At 43.5% G+C, this 24,548-nt stretch overlaps 1 protein-coding gene across 1 annotated transcript in view; it reads left to right on the top strand.

Moving 5' to 3' along the window:
- Frs2 (fibroblast growth factor receptor substrate 2) overlaps positions 1-23,782 on the top strand; it is a 77,826-nt gene extending 54,044 nt beyond the window's left edge. The window contains exons 5-10 of the mRNA XM_021175238.1: positions 8,416-8,507; positions 12,243-12,334; positions 14,300-14,486; positions 15,556-15,714; positions 16,241-16,404; positions 18,286-23,782. Coding sequence (XP_021030897.1) covers positions 12,269-12,334; positions 14,300-14,486; positions 15,556-15,714; positions 16,241-16,404; positions 18,286-19,236 — 1,527 coding nt within the window. The 5' untranslated portion in view covers positions 8,416-8,507; positions 12,243-12,268 and the 3' untranslated portion in view covers positions 19,237-23,782. The remainder of the gene's footprint in view (positions 1-8,415; positions 8,508-12,242; positions 12,335-14,299; positions 14,487-15,555; positions 15,715-16,240; positions 16,405-18,285) is intronic.
- The last annotated feature ends 766 nt before the right edge of the window (positions 23,783-24,548 follow it).

Raw genomic sequence — 24,548 nt, 5'->3', positions numbered from 1 at the left:
GAAAGAAAAAAAAATAAATTCATTTGCCTCCGTGCTGTTTCACAGATTTTTTTTTTTAATGACTCCCAAATCTTTTCCTGTGTTCTTGAAGTGTCCAGAGATGGTACATGGGTGTGGTCAAGTCTGGGATGCCACCTACCCATACATCACAACCAGGAAGTATTAATTAATTAATTTGTTATGCACATAGTACTCTGCCTGCATATATGTCTGCACGCCAGAAGAGGGCACTAGACCTCATTATGGATGGTTGTGAGCCACCATGTGGTTGCTGGGAACTGAACTCAGGACCCCTAGAAGAACAGTCAGTGCTCTTAACCTCTGAGCCATCTCTCCAGCCCTTCACAGCAGATCTTGATAAGCGTTGCTGCTGCTCCAAACGAGCAGCAGGTAATCAGTTCACAGCCCTCCCCACTCCCACAGCAGCCCTGAATTTCAGTGTAGGATGATGTGAGCTTTCTTTCATTTATAGTTTATCTTAGGAAGAAGTCAGGCCGGTTGTGGTGGTGCACGCCGGTAGGATTTGCTGAAGGAGGCAGAGGCAGGAGGATCATGAGTTCAAGGCCAGCCTGGGCTACACATTTAAAAGAAAGAAAGAAAGAAAGAAAGAAAGAAAGAAAGAAAGAAAGAAAGAAAGAAAGAAAGAAAGAAAGAAAGAAAAGTCAGGCTTTCATGGATGAGTAGGTTTTGTTTCTGTGTGCTCTTGCTTTACTGCACTGTCCTGTCTAGTCCTGGAACATTGCTCACAGGGATTTGTCTTACATATCTATCTGTGAGTTCAAGGCCAGCCTGGCCCATAGGTGAGTTCTAGACCCAGCCACAACTACACAGACCCTGCCTCAAAACAAAGTCCTTAAAAAAAAAGAAAGGATTGCATATAGCTCCAAGCCCCAGCACTCTAGAGACAAAACGATGGAGAGTCTGAGGCAGCCTGGACTACGTAGTGAGTTCCCACCTGAGCCACATGGTTACATCTGCCTTAGCCTAGGGCTTCTTCATTCATACTAGGCTACTACTGTACCAACTGGGCTACATCCCCAATGCCCTGGAGCGAGACTTGGATTTTTCTGACTTTATTTTTTTGTTAACTTTCTCTCTTGCCAAGAAAAAGACTATGCTCCAGTTTTATAGTTTTAAAACATTTGCTCTCATCTATTTGAAGCATGTCTATTAAAAAGTGGTGATAGGGCTGGTGAGATGGCTCAGTGGGTAAGAGCACCCGACTGCTCTTCCGAAGGTCCAGAGTTCAAATCCCAGCAACCACATGGTGGCTCACAACCATCTGTAACGAGATCTGATGCCCTCCTCTGGAGTGTCTGAAGACAGCTACAGTGTACTTACATATAATTAATAAATAAATCTTTAAAAAAAAAAAGTGGTGATAACTCTATTTTCATAAAATTGTATTAATTTAAAATTACCTTTTCTAATCTCAGTATGAACTTTTAAAAGATCTATTTATTTACATACTTTATGTATATGAGAGCTATCTTTGCATGTGTGCCTGCATGATAGAAGAGGGAGTCAGACAAAAGAGGGCATCAGATCCCATTACAGATGGTTGTGAGCCACCATGTGGTTGGTTGCTGGGAATTGAACTCAGGACCTCTAAAAGAGTAGCTAGTGCTCTTAACCACTGAACCATCTCTAGAGTCCTCTCAGTATGAATTTAATTCTGCATTTTTATGCTAATTTTTCACAAACTTTTTGTAAAATTCAGTCAAAAGCAGAATCCTGTTGGAAGTATGTCACATAGGAAGAGCACACCAGGGCCTGGAGGTGAGTGTTAATTGGCACTCTCCCTACAGGAGAGAGAGGTACCAGTGTCCTTTAGAGAAAGATGGATCCTAGACTGGGGCAAGTAAGCAGGACGCACAGAAGTAAACCCTACAAAGATGGGAATGTGTTAAAGGAGCATAGGAACCAAGGAGAGCCAAAATTGAAATCATTTGCATAACAAAGTCATGTAATGTAGTTTTAACAATACTCAGTGTAAAAGAAATATCCATGGGTCAGCAGTGGTGTAAATATGTGACTGGGTAGAATCAAAGCGGGGAAAGACCACCCTCTTGTGCAGAAGAATTCCAAATGGTTGGTCAGTGTCACAGATAAAGCTCAGCAGAGAGACTGCCCACCTAGCACACCAAACAGCTAGACAGTGCTCTGTCTTCAGAGAGCACTGAAGCTGCCCCCAACACCCTCTTCTTTTGTGTGTGTCATGCTGGGGATTGAACCCAGGGTCTTCTGTACAGTGGGTCAGAGCTTTCTCTACCCACCCACCCCACACTGCAGTGGAACTCCGCCCCTTGAAGGCTAACAACTGTACTTGTGGAAAGGCCGGGTGGCCCACACCACCTTTTACCTGCCCAGGCTAGCCTTAAGCTGAAAGTTCTGCCGGAGCCCCTTGAGTCTCCTGAGGGATTGTGGCCTGCCTCGCCATGCTTGGCTTCCGTACTATGTGGGAAGGAGCTGGAGTGGAGTAGCTTCTAGTGGAGAAATGGCAGGCCCAGCCCAGCCAGGTGACCAGGCCAGCATCAGCCACAGTCGTGCTGATAGTGTTTCAAGGGCTGTAAAGGTTGATCTCCTATCTCCGGGTTTCCCCAACCTCATAATCCTCGTCTGGTTATAAGAAAGACATGAAACAAATTCCAGCAAAGAGCTTTATAAAGTATTTAACCTAGTATTGCTCAGAACTGGAGGAGTCACCAGAAATAGGGAACATTAGGAGAAAATGGACAGCCAAGAGAAGACTTGCGATTGTAGGATTACATAGAAGTATCTTGGAAGGAATGGGAAAACTTATGTAAAAGCCAAGTAAAGCTAACAAGTAAGTATACTTAAAAAAAAATTAAATTGTTTTTTGTTTTTGAGAGAGGATGTCACACTATAGCTAGGCTGGCCTGGAACATACTGTATAGCCTAGGTTGGCCTCAAACTCATGCCAGTCCTCCTGCCTTGGCCTCTTGGATGTTGGGATAGGGCGTAAGCTTCCATGGTGGTCTTAAGTGTGTACTTCAGTTGTTCCAGCACACCAACCAACGAGCCGTGTAATGTAAGGTGTGAGCTGCAGAGGAGGTGGGCACGGGTCTGTGGGCTCTCCCTGCACCATCGTCCTGGGGTGTCTTGAAAGCTGAAGCCTTTCATCCCAGAAAAGACGTACCTCATACTTTTTTTGAAAGCCATAATTTAAATAATGCCATGCTGTTGAGCAGTCCATGTTTTTATTTTGTTTTATTTTAAAATTAATAAATACAGTAAAGGAATACTTTGCCCTGGGGTCCTGGGTAAATGGTTCTTGTAAAGAGGCCCTCTGAAGACATACTCATGAATGTGGGGTTTTTGGGTTTTGTTTGTTTGTTTTTTTAAAGTCTTAACCCCTTTAGAATATTTCAAGTTTTTATTTATTTATTTATTTATTTATTATCTTCAGGTTAACCAAAATTCTTATAAAATACTGACTATATTTCATACTAAATTTTTTGGCCTATGTTTCTATTGAGTTTCTGTTTCTGTTTAGCTTAACTTGTAAAAGAAAGGTTGGAGCGCTAGTGTTATTAATGTGACTAAGTGTGCTTTCATATAAAAGCAGCCCTGTTGTAATTGAGATGGAGGAGTTTGGGTTTTAATCTACAGTAATGGTTCTGTACAGTTTTTCCTTCCTAACAGTAAGTTTAGCACAGCGTTAGTAATAAGGAGGGCACTGGTTGCACATGAGCAACATTCACTCTTCAGGGTAACTTCGCAGTACACGGTGAACGTGTGATCACTCTTCTGGTCAGAAAGCAAACGTCATCAGAGCTGGAGAGAGAGAGAGAGCACACAGCGCTCACTGCTTTCTAACTCGGGGTGTGGGGAGAGGAAGTGTTCTGAATATTTTCCCTTACCACAGGATTTTCGTAGTATTGACAAAATAAACACATTCATTTCTGGCATTTTAATGAAAGTGTGAAAACACATACGCTGCCAATTCCAGTCCTGAACAATCTCAGCCTTAGCAATAGGAGTAACTTACAGTCTGTGCAGTGACTTCACCACTAGGTAAGGAGATGAAGTTTTTATTCATGGATTTCTTTTTTTTCAAATTTTTGAGTGAATTAGTAGATAGAAAACTAATGGGAAGAAACTAATATTCATAAACTATTATTTCAGTAGTTTATGATGTTCTAAAGTTACTTTCTTTCTTTTTTTATTATTTGTACAAATATTACTGTTTTAGCTGAAGTAACTATTTTCAATACACCAAAGGTTATCACTATGTAGACCAGGCTGGCTTTGAACTCACAGAGACCCTCTTGCCTCTGCCTTCTTGAGTACTGGGATCAAAGATATATACCACCACACACAGCTCATATTATTATTTTTAAAATAAATTTAGGGTTTTGTTTTGGTTTTTTTTGGTTTTGGTTTGGTTTTTTGGTTTTTTAAATTTTTTTTGTTTTTGTTTTTTGCTTTTTGAGACAGGGTTTCTCTGTGTAGCCCTGGCTGTCCTGGAACTCACTTTGTAGACCAGGCTGACCTCGAACTCAGAAATCTGCCTGCCTCTGCGCCCAGCTATAAATTTAGTTTTTATGTGTATGTGGGGTGGGTACTTGGTGCTCACATTGGTCAGTGGGTGTTGGATCCCCTGAAATCGAGTTACAGATGATTACCAGCCACAGTGTGGGCGCTGGGCACGTCATCAGATTCTCTACAAGAGCAACCAGTGCTCCGCTGAGGGAGCTCTCTAGCCCTTATCTGTTTCCTAAAGTTTCAAATAGAATTATACCGCTTTTCCTGTTGCCCTTCCCTTTTAACCTTCCCCTGCTAGTGACTCTCTTCTCTTTTAACCATGCCCCCTTACACAGGCAGAAGACAGACAGACAGACAGACAGACAGACAGACACACACACACACACACACACACACACACACACACGTCACCATGCAGCCTGCTTAGTCACTGGGCATTACCAACATGCACAAGCACATATGTGTAGGGTTGAGCACTTGCTTTAAATAACAGTCAGGACCTTGTCCCCGGGGAAGGCAGGCTGAATCTTTTTCTCCGAATTGTCAGTTGCTTGTAGCTCTTCATCTAGGGTGGGGCTCCATGAGATTTCTCCTATCTCAACTAGAATCTCAGTTATTGTTGAGATTATCCAGGCCTTGTTTAGGCAGCCGTATTGTTGAGATTTCATGGGTGTAGTTTCCCTACTACATCTAGAAGGCATGTTATTCTTTTTTAATTTGACATAGTTGATAGTGTGTGTGTGTGTGTGTGTGTGAGAGAGAGAGAGAGAGAGACAGAGAGAGACAGAGAGAGATGAAAACTTAGCAGGCATTGGTTCTCCCATTAGATTTCCAGGAACAGTAAAAACAAAGCTTTGTTATCTGTATAATCACTTCCTTTTCACTGCACATGTATTGCGTTCAGGTCTGAGTCATTCATCAGTGGAGAGAAACCAAAGAGATTTAAGAAGTCACACAGAGGGCTAGAGAGATGGCTCAGTGGTTAAGAGCACTGACTGCTTTTGCAGAGGTCCTGAGTTCAATTCGCAGCAACCACATGGTGGCTCACAACCATCTGTGATGGGATCTGATGCCCTCTTCTGGTGTCTGAAGACAGCTACACTGTGCTCACATACATAAAATAAATGTTAAAAAAAAAAAAGTCACACAGAAGATCTGAATGAAATCAAATGCCCATGACCATGACACCCATGGTCCAGTGAGTTGTTGTTCTTCATATTGGGAGTGCTTTAGTTTGTTTGAAACTGAGAATGTATTTTCATGTACAAAGTATGCTTTTAAAGGAAGCACAAAATCTTTACTACCCAGTACACCTCAAATAGTAGGTATTTGTACTGAAAGTTTTTTTAAATTACTTTATATCCTGATACCTTCACATACATAGTCCATTCCTCAATGCCCCTCTCCCCTCCTCGGAAAAGCAAGCAAATCCACATAATACATTGTTAGCATTGCTAACAGTCAAAACAATTAACACATAAAGTGATACAATGGACTGCAGTGGCACACAGCTGCCATCTCAGTGCTCAGGAGCAGGAAGGAGGGGGGACCATAAGTGACAGCAGCCTGAGCTGAACAGGGGACCCTGTCTCACCCCCCCCCCGAAAACAAACAAAAAAAAAGAAAGAAAAAAACAAACAAACAAAAACAACAACCAAAAAAACGGAAAAAAAAAAAAAAAAGCCAGGTGGTGGCGGCACACGCCTGTAATCCCAGCACTTGGGAGGCAGAGGCAGGCGGATTTCTGAGTTCGAGGCCAGCCTGGTCTACAGAGTGAGTTCCAGGACAGCCAGGGCTATGGAACTTTGAATTGTTTTTAAGTCCTTATAGGTTAGCATACTGATTCTGTAATATGTTCATCTTCAAAATGGATTTTTCTGTTTTTGTTTTTGCCACTCTTGTTTACTTACTGTAAACTTACTCAGTGTGGAAGTAGGCAGATGCTGAGAGCCCCCAGCAGAGAAATAAGGAATAATGGTTTCTCTGAGTAGAGTTAAAGCTTTGAGAAAAGATGTAGACAGTGGGAGCGGAGCCTCAAATAAGAGGAGTGCTTTGTGATCGGATGCACAGAGCTGTGGGCACTTGTACACACAGTCTCTTTCTGCTTATGTGCACTCACACACCAATGTATTTGAGTGCTGGAGAGTGGAAGAGTATATAGAATGGGGCTTCTTAAACATTTTTCATTCATGACCCCTTTTGTGTGAGAAAGTTTCTTATAACTATAGGTGTATGTTTATGAAATAAGTATACAAAGGAAACAGTTACTAATAATAAATCGGGAAGTATTTATTTATTTAATGGTTTTTCGAGACAGAGTTTCTCTGTATAGCCCTGGCTGTCCTGGAACTCACTTTGTAGACCAGGCTGGCCTCAAACTCAGAAATCCGCCTGCCTCTGCCTCCCAAGTGCTGGGATTAAGGCGTGCGCCATTTTTTGATATACATATAGTTTTACCGAAAGCAACTTTCCATGCTTATTTCTACATAAAAAATTAAATGTTGGGTGAATATGTGAAATCACAAGACACAGAATATCAAAAATCTTCATAGTTGGTTGATATTTGTAATAATCAGTGTTGAGAATGTTCATACTTGGTATGAAAGTGGCAAGAGGGGGCTGGAGAGATGGCTCAGCGGGTAAGAGCACTGACTGCTCCTCCCAAAGGTCCTGAGTTCAATTCCTGGCAACCACATGGTGGCTCACAACCATCTGTAATGGAATCTGACGCCTTCTTCTGGTGTGTCTGACGACAGCTACAGTGTACTTCGATATAATAATAAATAAATCTTTTTTAAAAAGAAAGAAAGAAGTGGCAAGAGTATGTTTACAACTATTCCTGTCCTAGGCCAAACCAAAATTCACTGGAAAACTTTTATGGCACTTGAGTGAGCAGCTCAGTCAGTGCTCTCTAAAATCAAGCTTCCCGGTGCGGTGCCAGTCAGAGATAGACTCATTGGGTGCTTACCTGTGGAGGGATAAAGACAGGAAAGTGCTGTCTTTGTTTCTATAGTTAAGCCTTTATGTTTGTACAGGGGCAGAAAACTGTGTGGTCCATAGAAATGCTGCAGTTCCCAGCACTGAGTGTTCCCCTGGCCTGAGCCGAGGCCAAGCTGTATTCCCTGATGTTGGGGAACACGGATAGTGAAGTCACGCATTACACTGCAGTAGAGTACTGTCAGAAACACCTCACACTCATTGCCCATTTGATACTAAAGTTAGTTTTGCTCATTGAACATTCATTCACACACTTTGCCTGGGGCTAGCAAGCTGGCTAGTAGCTAAGAGCACTGCTGTCCATGAGCAGAGCCAGGGTCCATTCTGCTCACAGCTGTCTATTTCAGCCCCGTGGGATCCAACACCCTCTCTGGCCCGAGCACCAGACATGTTTGTGGTACACAGATGAACATGCAGGCAAAACCCATGCATATAAAATAAAAATAAATTTTAAAAACAAAAACTGGGTGGAGAGACGTCTCAGCAGTCAAGAACACTGTTGCTCCTCTAGAGGACCCAGGCCAGAGGCCTCACACCCACATGGCGGCTCTCAACTCTCTGATGCCATGGTTTAGCCTCCACGGGCCTCCTGCATGCATGTGATGCATAGACAGACATGTAGACAAAACACATGAACATACATTAACATAAAAATGATTTTTTAATAAAACATTGTGTGAAATTCTCAAAGAATTAATTAAAAATATATTTAAAAACTCAAAGCAAATCCCTTTTTATTGTTGTCACATATCTTTTGAGACCTATAGTTTTTAAGAAGCCGTGTTGTCTTTGAAAAATGGTGTCTCAGGGCTGGATATGTGCTTCAGTTAAGCGCTTGCACTCAGCACGGTGACGCACACCCTGGGCCCAACTGTTGGAAAGAGAGTCATTTTTTTCTGTTATTTCTAGGTTAAAGTACCAAACGAAGACCTGGTATTTTGAAATATGATTAATCTCCTGATGCAGCATCAGAGGCTAACAATATTAATGGCCAGATCTAGGTAAGTTGAAATTTACCTTACAAGAAAGAACCAATCAACATCATTTTGTTGAATGTAAACCACGTCGTGTGTTGATTTGCTGACTCCCCTATCCCCAGAAAATGAGGACAAATGGCTTTTTTTTAAACAAACACAGCGTTTACTAATATAGAATATTCAGCTGATTTGTGGAATTTTTCATCACAGACCGAAACTCCCTCTTGCTAAATGTACTCAGATATCTGTGTACTGGGGGAGCATAAGACCCCTTACATACCAGCTGAGTTCTGTTTAAAATGCCAGTGCTTATTATGAGCTGTCCACAGAGATGTGGCCTTCAGATACCAGTCTGCTGCTCAGAATGCAGACTGTTCGCCCGCCTGTCTCGGTGCCTAGGACAGGGTGGTTCCCAAGGAGGGCGCAGAAACCTGAGTGTAGATTCCCCATTCTTTAGGCAGTGCACAGCCGTTAGAATCAAGGCCTCGGCACCTCCAGATGTCCACATGAGAATGGGGTTCGCAACGGCAGGCACACGTGCGGGAGGACTCAGGGCACTGGACCCCTCATTTTCGGAACTGTGCAGACTACAACTGCCAGCGTTCATCAGCTGGAGTTCCTCACTCGTGCTGAGCTGCTGCTTTCATGCTGAAACCTTTGTCCTTCGTCCTCTGCTTTGTTTCTTTCCTGACCAGAACATCCTGTAATATCTGTCTCTTCTACCCTCAGCCCCCAGATCAATTAAATCAGTCAAGCCCTCTAACTGCCGAGTGCAGAATCCTGACTCTCATCTTCTGCTGAGGTCCTTGCATCTAAAAATCTTCTTGGCCACTCAGTTATTTACCAGTCTCTTCAGCTCCCTCATTTTGCAACCAGTGTCTTGTATTTTATAAGATGGGAGATGCCATCAACTTCAGCTTATTTGCTATTATCACCTGTCTGTCCTTTAGTATGTATGTGTACATGTGTGTACATATGTGTATATATACACATGCGTGTGCATGCGTGTGAATGTGTGCTGTACAGGTAACTATAGGGGCCAGAAGAAGACACCTAATCCTCTGAACCTGAAGTCACCTCTCTTGTCCCTTCCGTTCTTATGTTTTCTCTTGCCTCAGAGTCTACCACCTCTCGGTAAGCGTCACAGTCTGGTCACTGTACCTATCTCCCCTTCTTTAGGTTCTCAGCCCACTCTGTTAGTTAGGCTCCCCCCACCCCCCCCACCATGCTTCCCCTCTGTGTTTTAAAAAAGGAAAGAAAAACCCTTTTACTGCCCCATTGATTGAAGATCTGCTTCTTTAATTACATGACACCTAAGATGGTGTGCGCATGGTGCTCTCCGTCCTTAGAAGACTTGAGACAGGACAGTTATAAAGTTGAGGCCAGCCTTCCCATACTTATGTGTGTGGGCTTGAGTGTATGTATGTGTATCTATATGTGTGTGCATGCACGAGCCGTCAGAGGGCAGTGGATCCTGGAACTGGAGTTACTTGGGCTTGTGGGCCATCATCTGAGTGCTGGGAACCAGACCTCTGCAAAAGTGCTAAGTGCTCTCACGTGCTAAGCTGTCCCGGCTCTCCTTCACTTAATAGCTTCAGTGGTCCATGGAGTCTGCTTTCTAAGCTCCTCCCTCAAACCCATATTTCCATACTTAGCTCTTTTGTTTGTCTTTGTTTGTAGCCTCAGGTTAGGATTGTCGCAGCTGAGTCGGTCTGCACACGCACCAGAAGAGTCCCGAGCACCCACACAGTAGATAGAATAGACCCTTGCTTCCGGCTCCTGGGTACAGTCAGCCACTCAGCACTGTTGGCTGTGGCTCTAAAGCCATGACTTTCTTCCTTGTGCCTCCTGCTGCTGTGTTGCTACGTCTTTATCCTAGTTCAGTTTTCTGTTAATCTCACTCAAGTGTATCCTGCGGGCATCTAAATTTTAAACACACATCTGAGTACCTCCCTTATGTGGTTAAAATGAATGAGTTTTAAGGAGGGTGGGGAAAGAATGCTATATAATTTTAAGATTTTCAAAATGTTTCCATCAATTACATCTCTTTTGTAAACTTAAAAAAGTTTACGGGCTGGAAAGATGGCTCAGCGGTAAAGAGCACTGACTGCTCTTCTGAAGTTCAAATCCCAGCAACCACATGGTGGCTCACAACCATCTGTAATGAGAGCTGACACCCTCTTCTGGAGTGTCTGAAGACAGCTACAGTGTACTTACATATAATAATAAAAAAAAAGTTTACAAAATTTAATAATCTAGCCCTTCTTGGTAAAAAAAGAACAGCACGTATGGAACATGCTCTGTGTTGGACAGTATGCTAGTGCCCTAGGAAATGAAGAGGACATGGCCTATTCTCCGCGAGGTCCCAGTGGAGTGAGTCAGTACAGACAGAGCTGTTGCAACAAGACATGGTAAAAGGCCTCGAGAGTTCACTGTGGGACACCGGCAGTTATCACTCCGCAGGCTCACAGATGGCCTAAAGTCTGCACAGATGAGTGTGGTCTGCTTCTAACGGAGGGAAAACAGGACATAAATAGATTGCCAACCCCAGTTCCTGCTATGTGGTGGATACTTTGCTATCGGGACAGCCTGAGGGAACTTAGATGGGGATGGGTGAGAAGTCTAAAACAATTCTAAATCAGCCCAATAGGGCTGGAGTAGGGAAGTTTAATCTTGAGAAAGGGAAGCCACAGAAAGCTGTGTGGAAGGAAGAACACGATGCAGGAGGCTAATGTGGGAGAAGGCAGTCTGTTACTCTAACTGAGGAAGAGGAGGGCTTGCTTGTTAAACCTGAAAGTGGGAAGAAGTGTCTCATGGTTTCAGTCAGATCTGTGCTTATAAGGTTACAGCCTGTGTGGCTTCATTCCCTGTGTAGCACACAGCAGGTTCACTCCACCTCGCTACTCTGTTAGAAGGAATGCTTTGACATTCTCCTGTGTTTATTTGGAATGGCCTTGAACATGAATCTCACCTCTGTAACCTTTCCTATCTGACCTTCTATGGCAAAGAATTAAATACACAAAATATCAGGTTGCCCAGTGCTGTGTGTTTTATGCTACTGGTGGAATGTTAAGTTGACCTTTTTCCCTACTAATGTACTGTTTAAGATTTGATATTGTATGAACTCTTTGATGTCGCCAATGAACTCCTGTCTAATAGAATACATAAAAAAGGTACTACAATGAGAATCAGAATACCCGATGGTTAAAAGTATAGCATCCTTTTTTTTTTTTTTTTTAGTTGTTTTTTAAAACTTTTTTTTTAACTTTTTATTTTTTTTGGAGACAGGGTTTCACTGTGCAGCCCCGGCTGGCCTGGGACTTGCTATGTGAATCAGGCTGGCCTCACAGAGAGCTGCCTGTTTCGGCTAGGATTAAAGGCATGTGCTACATGCTCCACTTTTTTTTTTTTTTTTTTAAAGGGAGGACGTGAACTTTCTGATACATAAAAGATTGGTTTCTTGATTAACTGTTGAGTGATTGTAAACTAATTATTTAGATAGTGGTATACGATTGTAGAATAAGCACACTGTTATAAATTAAACTAGAAATGTGAGTTTCTGTGGCGTGTATAATTTACTCTTATTAAAAGCACAAATTGACCAACTAGTTGAATGAAATTAGTCCTAAACATGAACATTATTGGGCGTTCTTTCCTGCATCGAACTAACGTGCTTACACGGGATGCTTTGTGGACTTTTCCTGTTTTGGATCTTGTATCCTGTGTATAATAATTTTCTTGAAATTATTGTCTTTGTAGTGCTCACATGGTCTTCTGAAGAAGCCATGGGTAGCTGTTGTAGCTGTCCAGATAAAGGCACTGTCCCAGATAACCATCGGAACAAGTTTAAGGTCGGTAAAACCAGCAGAGCTATAAATGTTTCTCCTGCCTACTTGACATTTTATTATAAGTACACTGTAGCTGTCTTCAGCTGCACCAGAAGAGGGCATCAGATCTCCTTATGGGTGGTTGTGAGCCACCATGTGGTTGCTGGGATTTGAACTCAGGACCTTTGGAAGACCAGTCAGTGCTCTTACCCGCTGAACCATCTCGCCAGTCCCATATGTTGCCTTTTTTAAAAATCCCCCTCCTCCCCCACAGTGTGTCTTTTCGTATTTGAGCAAACAATGGTGCTTTCTTACTAACAATATGGGTTGTTGCTCTGTTCTTCACTGCTGCAGCAAACACCTAAAGCTAAGGACTTACAAAGCAGAGAGGAGTGCTCAGTTCACAGTTCTGAAGAAAAGACTTCAGTCAACATAGCACTGGCCCTGCCCAAGAACCCCTTTGCTAGACTACCTCTCTGTGAGAGAGAGACTGTGGACTGCCTCAAGTCTCACAGGAACTGTATTGATCCCTTTTGAAGGCACACCCCCAATAGCATAAGGGCCTCCCACCATGCCTCAGCTCTTAAAGGTCCTACCACCTCAATACTGCCTAAGTGATGACCAAGTCGCCTACACATGAGCTGTTAGGAGGACAGACCATAATAGGAAGCACTTTTTAGTTTTCATTTGGTCATTTTTATCCAGATAATCACATAGGTTTGGTAATAATTTTTTTAAATGTCATTTTACAATTTTCTCAAGACTACAAGCTCAGCACTTGTGAGCTTTCTGTTCCTGTAACAAAATCTTCCATCGAAGAATAATTGTCTTTTGGGTTAGACTTAGGTTTCAGTCTGTGGTCTGTTAACCACTGCTGTAGGATAGGATGTGATAACACCTCAGGGCAGACGTGTGTTATAGACCAGAGTCATGTCTGTCACGGTCAGCATGTAGAAATCCTCTAAGGTCTGACGCTTTGTCAGTACTGCTGCCGATGAGCGTCGGGGGCCCTCACCGTCTCGAGACATCCTTGCGCATGCTTAGATCATGGGGCTTTTCTTAGTACAAGAGTCTCGCTGTATCTAAGGCTGCGTGCAATCTTGGCCCTCCTCTTTCCTAGCTGGAACTGCATGCATGTACCACCACGTCTTGCTTGATTTCTTAACTGCACTGCTATCCATGCTGAGGTTAACATACAGTTAGTCCTCCTTCACCTTTCGTAGCTGCTCTCAGACTGGTTAGTGTCCCATACACTCTTGTCCTGCTGCGCTGGGGGTCCTTGCCTCTGCATGACTCCTATCTGTAACTTCAAGCCCTGTTACTTCACAGCTTTGCTCTCTTGGGCAGTTTGTGTGATTAGTAAGTGGAAGCCTGTGGTTTGAGGCGTTAGGAAGATGACATGAAGATCATGGAGATCACCTGCCCGTGCCCCAGGAAGAACAGTTTCTCTGTGCGTTACCCTTTAGTCTTAGTCTCTGGCCATTTTCTATGTTGCAACACTTCGAGTGGAACCTGGGACCTCAGGCATGCTAATCCCCGGCTCCACCACTGAGCCATATACCCAGTCCTTTAGATGGACTTTGTGCCTGACTGAATTTGGTCTCTTTGAAAGGTGCTTTCTTTATTCTGTTTCAGCATCGTGCCTTCATGCTGTGCCGTGCATCTTGGGAGCCACCAGATTTCCTCTGTAAAGTTAGTCCTACTCCAGCCTAAAGAAGTGGCCGTTGTTTTTTTCATCCACCTTAGGCTACCATCGCCACCTTGTGCGGGCTCTATTGCATTCATTTGTCAACAAGCAAACCGTCTGACTTGGTGTTTGTGTCTTATTAAGTGGGAATGTAAATGCTCTATCTTACTGGGACATAGTCCATTCCTCTACACACACTGGTGGTGAACGAAGCAGCAAGTGGAGGGAAGCTGACAGAATTCTCAGCAGTGCTTTTTGTCTAAAAGGTAGTGAAATGTTAAGTTGCTCTCATCTCCTTCTAGGTCATTAATGTGGATGATGATGGGAATGAGCTAGGCTCTGGTGTCATGGAGCTCACAGACACAGAGCTGATTCTGTACACCCGGAAACGCGACTCAGTAAAATGGCACTACCTCTGCCTACGACGATATGGCTATGACTCAAATCTGTTTTCTTTTGAAAGTGGTCGAAGGTGTCAGACTGGACAAGGTAGGGAGAGCCTTTCTTTTCTCCAGATGCTAGTGTTTGGAAGCCTTGCACTTCCGGTTACTCTGAATACAACGTGGCATGGAGACACAGGCTTGGCCCCCGAGCCCTTGGGAGGTAGACACAACTTATGAATTCATTTACCAAGCATGCACGAAACACTGTGCACTTGATAGAAATAAAGTGTTAAAGAATGTCAGCAGTGGAGCGGTGTAGTAGCTTAACAGCTTTAACATCCTGATCCACAGGCAGCAGGCAGAGGGCGCTGGCCTGGCCTGGCCTGGGCTTCCCAGTGACACAAGGCCACACCTCCTAGCTCTGCTCATAGGAACTAGACATTGAAATATATGAGTCTGTGGGAGCCATTCAGACCGCCACAGTGCCTGTTTCACAATGTCTTCCTTTCTGAGTGTTCTCACAACTTAGAAAAAGTCTCATTACCACATATTCATTATACATAAAGTGGACTTCATTGACATTTTCACAAATGTACATAATAAAGTATAATCGCACCCATCTCTCACTCTTGCTAATCCTTGTAGCTAGATAGTCCCCCCCCCCCCCATCTACTTTCACATCATTTGGTGTGCAGGGGCTAGAGGGATGTCAGCTTGGGGAAATTGAGTGGGTTTCATTTAGAGTCATTTACAGGGACATGTGTGAGGGTTTGTTCAGGGGTATAGGCACCTTACCAAAGGCTGCACCATTGATAAGTATATCTTTCCCAAAGCCCCTTGAGCCAGCTCTCCTACCCAAGGGTAGGGTGTGTTGATGGGTCTAATAAGTTCAGTTCTCATGTACACGGTAGCAGCTGCTGTCATGCCCGGAAATCAGCATTCCAGACCACTCCTTGCCCTTTCTTTGAGTCTGACAGTTTTCTGCCTTTCTGTACTGTTTCTTGAGCCTTAGAGGGGAAATATGACCAAATGTTCAACAGTCATTTGTTTTTGGTCCTTTGAATCAATCTCTGCAGTTATTGCTGCCTAATGCAAAAGGAAATTCTTATGACCAAAGTTCCTATAGCTTGTTAAAGGCATGGTTACCATGTTTTGCTCTTGATTTGTATTTTTAGGAATTTTTGCTTTTAAGTGTGCCCGAGCAGAAGAATTATTTAACATGTTGCAAGAGATTATGCAAAATAATAGTATAAATGTGGTGGAAGAGCCGGTTGTAGAAAGGAGTAGTCATCAGACAGAGCTGGAAGTCCCTAGGACACCTCGGACACCTACAAGTGAGTAGCCCTTTCCTTCCATGTTTGCATGTCAGACGTTCATATGGATATCTAATCTATAACAGTCAGAAATGGCCAGGCAGTGGTGGCACGCACCTTTAATCCCAGCACTTGGGAGGCAGAGGCAGGTGGATTTCTGAGTTTGAGGCCAGCCTGGTCTACAGAGTAAGTTCCAGGACAGCCAGTGCTATACAGAGAGAGAAACCCTGTCTTGGGGGGCGGGGGAGCAGGGACCAGTTAGAAATAGTGATGAACAGCCACAAAACCCCTGCTAGCTTTATTTACAAACATTTTAAAAATGAAAACATTAAACGTGTCACATTGACTAGACTGAGAGTTCAAGGTAGGAGACTAGGTCAGTGTGGGAATGCTTGCCTTGCCTGAGTGGGGGCGGGGGTTTCAGCATCAGCACTACAGAAAAAACAGCCAGTGTCACCAACTCCAAGTGTGCATTAGTCTCATTCTTTTTATTCTCTGCCCTACTCCACGTCCTGCCTTTCTTCTCAACACAACAAACAAACTGCAGCTCCAGGGCTCGGTGCTCAGAACTTACCTAATGGGTATCCCCGCTACCCCTCGTTTGGAGACGCTTCATCCCACCCCTCAAGCCGGCATCCTTCTGTGGGAAGTGCTCGCTTACCTTCAGTCGGTGAAGAGTCCACACACCCTTTGCTCGTGGCTGAGGAACAAGTAAGGTCTACCACTGTGTCCGGAAACTGATTCCGTGGGGTTAAAGTGTGCCTGTGTTAGTGCTTGAAGCTTTTACTCAGTGCGGATTCTAACCTCACTCTCTGTCACTTCTGCATCGACAGCTGAAGAAGTGGTTTTCATTTGCTACCCTGTGCTGTAGTGCGCACAGATGTCTCTCCGGCTTCACTTTTCTCTTTCCTTTCTGAATAAGGGGTTCCCTACGTGGCCCTGGCTGGCCTGGGACTCACAGAGATCCCCCTGCCTCTGCCTCCCGAGTGCTGGGATTGAAGACACTTTCGAGTACTTAGTCTGTCCATAGCGAGGTGCAGCTGTCGATGAAGAAAGGCAAACTAACAGTCGGCTCTGAACAGAGCAGCTGTCAGAGGCCGGGATTTTACGCTGCTTTGACTGTGCAGGTCTTAGTTACCGTGGAACTGCGCGTGGAAAGGCAGACTTTGCTGTTGAGGTTGTTTGCAGCTGTTCGGAGTTCCTCACTAGTTCAGACATGGAGCCAAGTATTTGAACATTATATATTATCAGATAAGCTTATCCTTTGTAAATTGCATGATCATTTACGAGTAACAGTTTTTTTAGTGTTTTTAAAGTATAGTTCTTTGCGTAGTAAACATTTTTATATTATTTACTATAACTATATCTACTTTTTCATTTCATTTTGCATTTCGTTTTGAACCCTAAAATTCTTAGGTAGAGCCTGTCAGATTGTCTTCTACAATACTATCAGACATTTTTTTTTAAAGATTTATTTATTTATTATATATAAGTACACTGTAGCTGTCTTCAGACACTCCAGAAGAGGGCGCCAGATCTCGTTACGGATGGTTGTGAGCCACCATGTGGTTGCCGGGAGTTGAACTCTGGACCTTCAGAAGAGCAGTCGGGTGCTCTTACCCACTGAGCCATCTCACCAGCCCACTATCAGACATTTCTAAGCAGTGACGACACCTTACTAGGTGGCAGCTATTTTGCATCTATAAATTGTATAGAACTCTTATACAGGGGTTTCCACTTTGTCAATGGTAACAGAGCTGCCTCTTCCTTTCGTGCTTGTTGTTCCAAACTTGTGAGTCATGTGTTAATTCCTGAGAGCTGCAAAAAGAGAAGCCTATTTGGTTCTGACTTCTGTCCTTTTTCCTTTCCTTTTCTTTCTTTATTTATTTGGGGAACCGGGCGGTGGGGTGGCGTCCTGTTATATAGCCTGTGATAGCCTCACACTTGTCTATCTTCCTGCCTCTGCCAGGATACCAGGATTATAGATATGTGTCACCATGGTCAGCTGACTTCCTGATGAATGCAATACTTTTTCAATATAATACTGCATGTCATTTTTAAGTAGTTATTCTTTTTATAACTTATGAGATTTCTGCATACTTTCCCTACCTCCAATTTTTTGATTAGGTAAAAAGATAGGTGCAAACATTTTAAGGTAGCAGTACATTTAAAGAGGAAATGATAAAATTAACAAATGGAAGCCAGGAATGGTGGCACAACCAATAATCCTAACATTTGGGAAGTAGAAGCAATTGAGTCTAGTTGGATGCTAGCCTGGACTACATAGTAAGACCCTGTTTCAATAAATAAATAGGATGAATTGACATGACCAGTATCTTTTTAAACATTTTATGTGTATGGGTGTTTTGCCCATGTTTATGTGTGCAGTGTCTGCTAGAGGCTACAAGAGGGCACTGTAGTTACAGAAAGTTGGGAGCGGCCTTGTGGGTGTTAAGAATTGTGAACTCTTTTGGGTCCTCTGGAGGAGCAGTCAGTGTCCTTACCACTGAGCCACCTCTCTGGCTTCCTGATTAGTCAGCCTGTTCTTGTTTTGTGCTATACACTTGACTGATTTGCTCTGTTTCTTTTTAGGTACATACTTATGTTAACACTACAGGTGTGCAAGAGGAGCGAAAAAACCGTGCAAGTGTGCATGTTCCCCCAGAGGCAAGGGTTTCTAATGCTGAGAGCAACACAGCAAAAGAAGACCCGAGTAACCCCGAGGACAGGGACCCTCAAGTGCTTCTCAAGCCTGAAGGAGTCAGGTTTGTGCTAGGACCAACCCCTGTCCAGAAGCAGTTAATGGAAAAGGAGAAACTGGAGCAACTGGGAAAAGACCCAGTCAGTGGGAGTGGAGCGGGCAGCACGGAGTGGGACACCGGCTATGACAGCGACGAGCGCAGAGATGTGCCCCCTGTCAACAAACTGGTGTATGAAAATATAAACGGGCTATCTATCCCCAGTGCCTCAGGGGTCAGGAGAGGTCGTCTGACATCTACCAGCACCTCAGACACCCAGAATATCAACAACTCAGCGCAGAGAAGACCTGCACTATTAAACTATGAAAATTTACCATCTTTGCCTCCTGTTTGGGAAGCCCGCAAGCTCAGTAGGGATGAAGATGACAGTTTAGGACCAAAGACCCCATCTCTAAATGGCTACCATAATAATCTAGATCCAATGCATAACTATGTTAATACAGAGAATGTAACAGTGCCGGCAAGTGCTCACAAAATAGACTATTCGAAGCGCAGGGATTGTACACCGACAGTCTTTAACTTTGATATCAGGCGCCCCAGTTTAGAACATAGGCAACTCAATTATATACAGGTGGATTTGGAAGGGGGCAGTGACTCTGACAACCCTCAGACTCCAAAAACGCCGACCACTCCCCTCCCGCAAACCCCCACGCGGCGCACAGAGCTGTACGCTGTGATAGACATTGAGAGAACTGCTGCTATGTCCAACTTGCAGAAAGCACTGCCTCGAGACGACGGTACATCTCGGAAGACGAGACACAATAGTACTGACCTGCCCATGTGAGCCCGGGAAGCACTGCGTCCTTCGCACCTCCGCAAGGTTTTCAGAGTGGAGATGCAGTGCCTCCTTTTCATTTCTACACTAACTCCTTTATAGACTGGTCTTCTTGTTCTCAATATTCCATGTGCATCTTTAAAGGGAATTAATGCAGAGCAGGTCCTCCTTAGAGAACACTAATCTCCTGATAGCTACTCACTGTCCAGCCGCACCCCATTCTCACAGTGCCTACTTAACCACATGAATGCCGTGCTGGGTGACCTGTCCTCAGCATCCTAGGGGATGCATAGCTTTCATGTCTGAGTTGTGGTGGGCGTTTGAACCTTTTATAAAGTCTCTTGATAATGCGCATTGCTAGCATAACTCTGGGCCCTGAGAGGAACGCTCATAGATCACTGTTCACAGGGTATGGTTGCCAGCATGGAACGTGAGGATTTTATCTCATTAGTTAAAGGCTTTTTGACTTGGGCCAAATTTGTGTCAAAGAACAAAGAAAAAAGAAAAGAACAAAGAAAAACACTTCCTTTTGTACCAGTCAGCACCTCTGTCTTGAGTGTGCTGGGAAGAGTTCAGTCTCATAGCTGTGATTGCAAGGCAGTCAGGAGACAGCTCTGTGTCCCCACCTCCTGGTGTCATGTGAAGGGCGTGTCCAGATAGCATCTTACTCAGAGTTAGGATGGGCTTAGGAGTCAGTCTCAGGTCACTTTACCCAAAAGCATTTGAAAGTCTACCCCTGATCTCTCGGTGTGTCTGCGATAGATTAATGACAGCACACATGTGTCTATAGACACTCGTGCCATTCAGTCCCGTGGAGCTCCAGTTTCCCCTTTGGTCTTTGGGTTGTCTTGCCTTGGATGTAATACTTTTCCAATTTACAACACAATGTTTGTGTATCGTTTTGGAATAGGATTGTGTGTTTGCTGTTACTACTTAGGCTGCGTTTTGTTTTTACGGTCTTGAAGGTCCATTTGGAACTGACTGTTATTCTCTAGCTGGGTTGCCCTTGTCCAGTATTTATTTATCTCCTGCTTGCTTTTCAAGTTGATGAAAAAAATCGTCGTTTGGGTCTTAAAGTTCATTTGTGTCCATGGGTGATGTCTTTAGTAGCTGAGAAGGAAAGGAAGAGACTCTAACATGTGAGTCCCCGGAGGTCCTCGCTGGGGCGCCCTGCGCTGCACTTTAGCAGGGGTTGTCTCAGCTCCATGGCTGTAGGCCCGCTCTCCCCGCTCTGCTGTCCTCTCACGTGGAGCTGGGCTCTGATTCACCCTGTGATGCTGGTGAGCTGTTACGATTGTTGCCAGCATAGCAGGAACAGGGAAGTCTTCAAGCAGCCCCGTTGTGTCCTAGTGAAGTGAAGAAAGGCCATTCAGACTAATGAGCTCCCAGACCACTGTGCAGCACAGGGAGTGCAGCCTGCCGGGTAGCTTCCCTTTTCTCTAAAGTCGGAGAAGTGCTGGTTATGATCTGGATATACCAGATGCCACTAAGGTGGATTTTGTCAAGAAAAGGGTTAAGTCATCGGCAGTCAGTATATTTAGGAACTCATCCCAGAACAGAGGCTGGATTTGCAGAACAGTCGCGTGGGGCCATAATATATAGATGGTTTCATGTGCTCATCTTCAGTGCCGTTGCTTCATAGCATAGCAGACGTTTCTTTTCCTTGTCCCTCTGGGAACTAAAATGTTTGCTGTTCTCTTCCAGAGAGTAGTGGCTACATGTGCAGTTTACATATTTAATACACTGTTCCATTCGTCCTTTCTTCTTAGTAGCTTTCTAAGTGTGCCAAATTTCAGTGGTAGTTTTGTGATGTGGGGTAAGGACGCTTATGGGAAGAGCGCAGGTCCAGACAGAAGTAGCCCTCCACCTCAGAGGGCTGGTCTGCGCGGCCATCTGCAGGCTGGGCGCTGTTCTTTCTCTGTACTCTTCACTTTTCCCTTCAGATTTGAATTAGATTTTATATATTTTAGCTGACTAATATCATCATTACAGCTATGCTTTAAGTAGTGTATGGCTTAAGAATGCAAATGGGACCAATTTGTCTGCTAAGAATTTGATTTTAGGGTACAATATGAATATTAAGAAGAGGTAAACAGGTGTGTTAATTTCTAGATATCTTCTGGAAACCACCTTTGTTTCTGTTTAACCAGTCCTGTAGAATCCCTGTGCCCTTTACAGTCGTCTCATGATGGGCATTTAGCTCTGTCCTGGAAGAATGTACCTGCTACTATTTGGTGAATTTTAGAGTGAGATATTTTATTGGCACATATTTGTAGCCATATGTCTCAGATTTTCTGAATCAAACCTAATGTCAGATCATTGGTTTTGTTGGTTAGACCATGTTACCCCACTTTCTGGTTTTGGAAATATAATCCTTGCTCCCTTCTTTTCTCCCCAGATAAAAACCCTTGCTTAGTCCATATAGATCCTAACACTTATACAGACCAGGGCTGGAGACTGATAGGGTATCACTAGTGTTTCCTGACTGTTGTGTTTCCCAGTTTCATCTTCCTTTGAAAAGTGAAAATATGGTGCCTGCCCTCCCTCCCTCCCTCCCTCCCTCCCCCCCTCCCTCCCTCCAAAAAGACGGGCAAATTGCTCCTTGTTCTCCCACTGCTGTGGAGTGATGAGACACGCACTTTACTCTTGAAGACTCAGCAAAAAGACTCACTTCTCAGCATATCCATAATAGACCACATTTCGGACTTAGGAAGCTTTGCCAAGCAGTCTCTGTCATTACAGATATTAATGTTGCCTTCCCCCCACCCCCCACACTATGTTGTAAGTCAAACTGTGTTTGTCTGTGCTCCCCACTACGCCTACCCTAAATCTGTGGGTGTGCACAGCATATAAAATGTACCTCACTAAAGTTCTATTGCAAATGGGACAGGGCCTTATGTGTTCATCATTTCCCAGCAATGTGCCACCATGTATTTGCCTCAAGGCAAAGGTTTAACAAGCTAACAAGTACTTCCCAGTTCCCCTGTGCTGTTTTCTACCCACAATACCCAAGTGTTTTGTGCAATGTGTAGTGTGTATGTATAAATATATATATATATATTCTTTAGAGACATCATTCAGAAGTAATGTATTGGCATCTCATTCACATTTCTGATGTGAAGTATATGGTACTATTTACTTTTTCCTTAATGTTTGCCAAATTAGAATCAAGACATTGGTACGAAATTACAGCATGTGTAGGAAACATTTTGGCTTGAAGAGTTAACCTGAAATCCTTTCCCCCATCAGTGTGCCCTGTGCAGACTAGCGCCCTGCCGGCTCGCTACCTGGTTCCCAACCCTGCGTCCTCAATGTTCAGGGTGTAACACAGTTCTCTCATAGCATCCTATCATTGAAATTGTCTGACAGTTGGACAGTGAAGCCTGGAAACAGGCTGGTACAGTGTACAATAGTCACCAGGGGCCGAGTTTGCATTAGTAAATGCAAAATAGATGTTTTATAAAGGACAGACTTTGTGTTATGTTTCTATTTTCATTACATTGTATAATAATGTAAGATTATTGTATGTTCTAATTTGCATTATAAATGTTTTTTTCCTACATAAAGGCATAAATATAGCAACTTTGTATAAAGGTAGCTTATTAGATTTTAATTTTTCTTTTATAAAATTGTCTACAGTGGGACTACCATTGCCAAATTGTATATGAGATATGAATCTTCCCCTATGGTTAATTTCTTTTCTAAACATTCCATATTTCTCTAATGAAAGACGTGATACTGTACTATGCATAAATTGTGTTTTAATGCTGTTTCATATCAGCAGGTTAATCTTGGGTTGGCAAACGTAACCACTGTTATTACAATAAAACCTTGTGTGTGTAATGACGTCGCTGACCCTCTAGCCCCTGTCTTTGTTCTTGCTCCCCCATCAGTGCCAATGTCAGACGCCCTGTAGCATGGCAATAAAACAGACCTTCTACACTGAGGCCGAGTGTGGCTTTGTGGAGGACGTGTGGGTGGGAGGACCACCCCACAGTTGTCATAGTGTGGGACTCTTTTGCCATGTCAGCCGTGTTGTCAGGCATAAGGAGTTATCTACGATGTAAACATGCTTTAAGGACAAGTGTGCGAGTGCTTGGAAGCTTTGCTTTGATGTAACAGGTAATAACTAGTTGTTAATCTTTGGAAAAGTCAGAGTCCTTGAAATACAATCAAGCCTTTATTAACTGGAGTACTTAAAGAATAAGCTAATAATGGAATTTTGTTCAACAAGGGCTAAGCAACACTTTTACAATTCTCTTATTTATTGTACTAGTATACTTTCCTATCCTAAAATTAGAATGTGTAAAATGTGGTTCCATCTTAGACTGTAGCATCTTGCGAGGCCTTCCTGTCAGCATCCGGGTGTAAATATCCATGATGGCTACCTGATGGGTACAAGGTGATACTGAAGCTGAGCTGACACTCCCTGACCTTCAGCATTCAGGAAAACTGCTCTGTGGAATCAAATCTGATGAGTTCTTATGGTCACTTCTCCCTTATTGCCAAAAGTAGATTGCAATAAAACCCAAATAAACGTTTGGTTGGATACTTACGTAAAGTTTTACTGTATTTATATTCCATGTGTTGCTTGACACCTCATGATAGAGGTGTTAATCAGTTGGGGGTGTTGCTGTACAAGTGATGCAGTGCCCATGTTGGCCAGAAGAGGGAGTCAATCCCCAGTAGATTGGTTGGTGAGAAACAAACCATGGTCCTCTGCAGGACTAGTGTGTGCTCCTAAACACTGAGCCATCTCTGGCCAGATTTGTTTTAAAAGTGAACATATACTGTGTTAAAGATTATACATTTAATTGGCAGACTTTCTTAGTATCTAATGTGCATGGTCATTCCAATTTCTCTCACTCAGTCCTGGGAACCCAAACCTTATTTTAGCCACTGAGTGAGATTGTCAAGTCTCGTCTGGTATAGCAGAGATGGAAATCATTTAAGCAATACAGGGCTTAGACAAACCCACAAATGATTGGATGTGTACATGGGCCACACATTAGAGATTGTTCAGATTGGTTATGGTGTGGCGCAAAGCATCTTTGAAGACTAGGGTGTTAATGCTCAGAATCTGAAAGCTGCTTTGGATTGCTTATGTATTTCTCCTTTGAAGATCTTTTGGGGACAGTAACTGGTCACATGTTCTTATTTAACAGATGAGCTTAAAGTTGGCCTTGTGCTAGTCACCAAGACAGTCGTCTTCATCCTCAAAAGAACCTACTAGTTAGACCATCACTACTAATAAAAGAATCTACTAGTTAGACCATCACTACTAATAAAAGAATCTACTAGTTAGACCATCACTACTAATA

The sequence above is a fragment of the Mus caroli genome, chromosome 10 (genome assembly GCF_900094665.2).
Source record: "Mus caroli chromosome 10, CAROLI_EIJ_v1.1, whole genome shotgun sequence".
Lineage (NCBI taxonomy): Eukaryota > Metazoa > Chordata > Mammalia > Rodentia > Muridae > Mus > Mus caroli.
The sequence above is the reverse complement of the archived record's forward strand: the minus strand, read 5'-3'. Positions and strand labels throughout refer to the sequence as shown.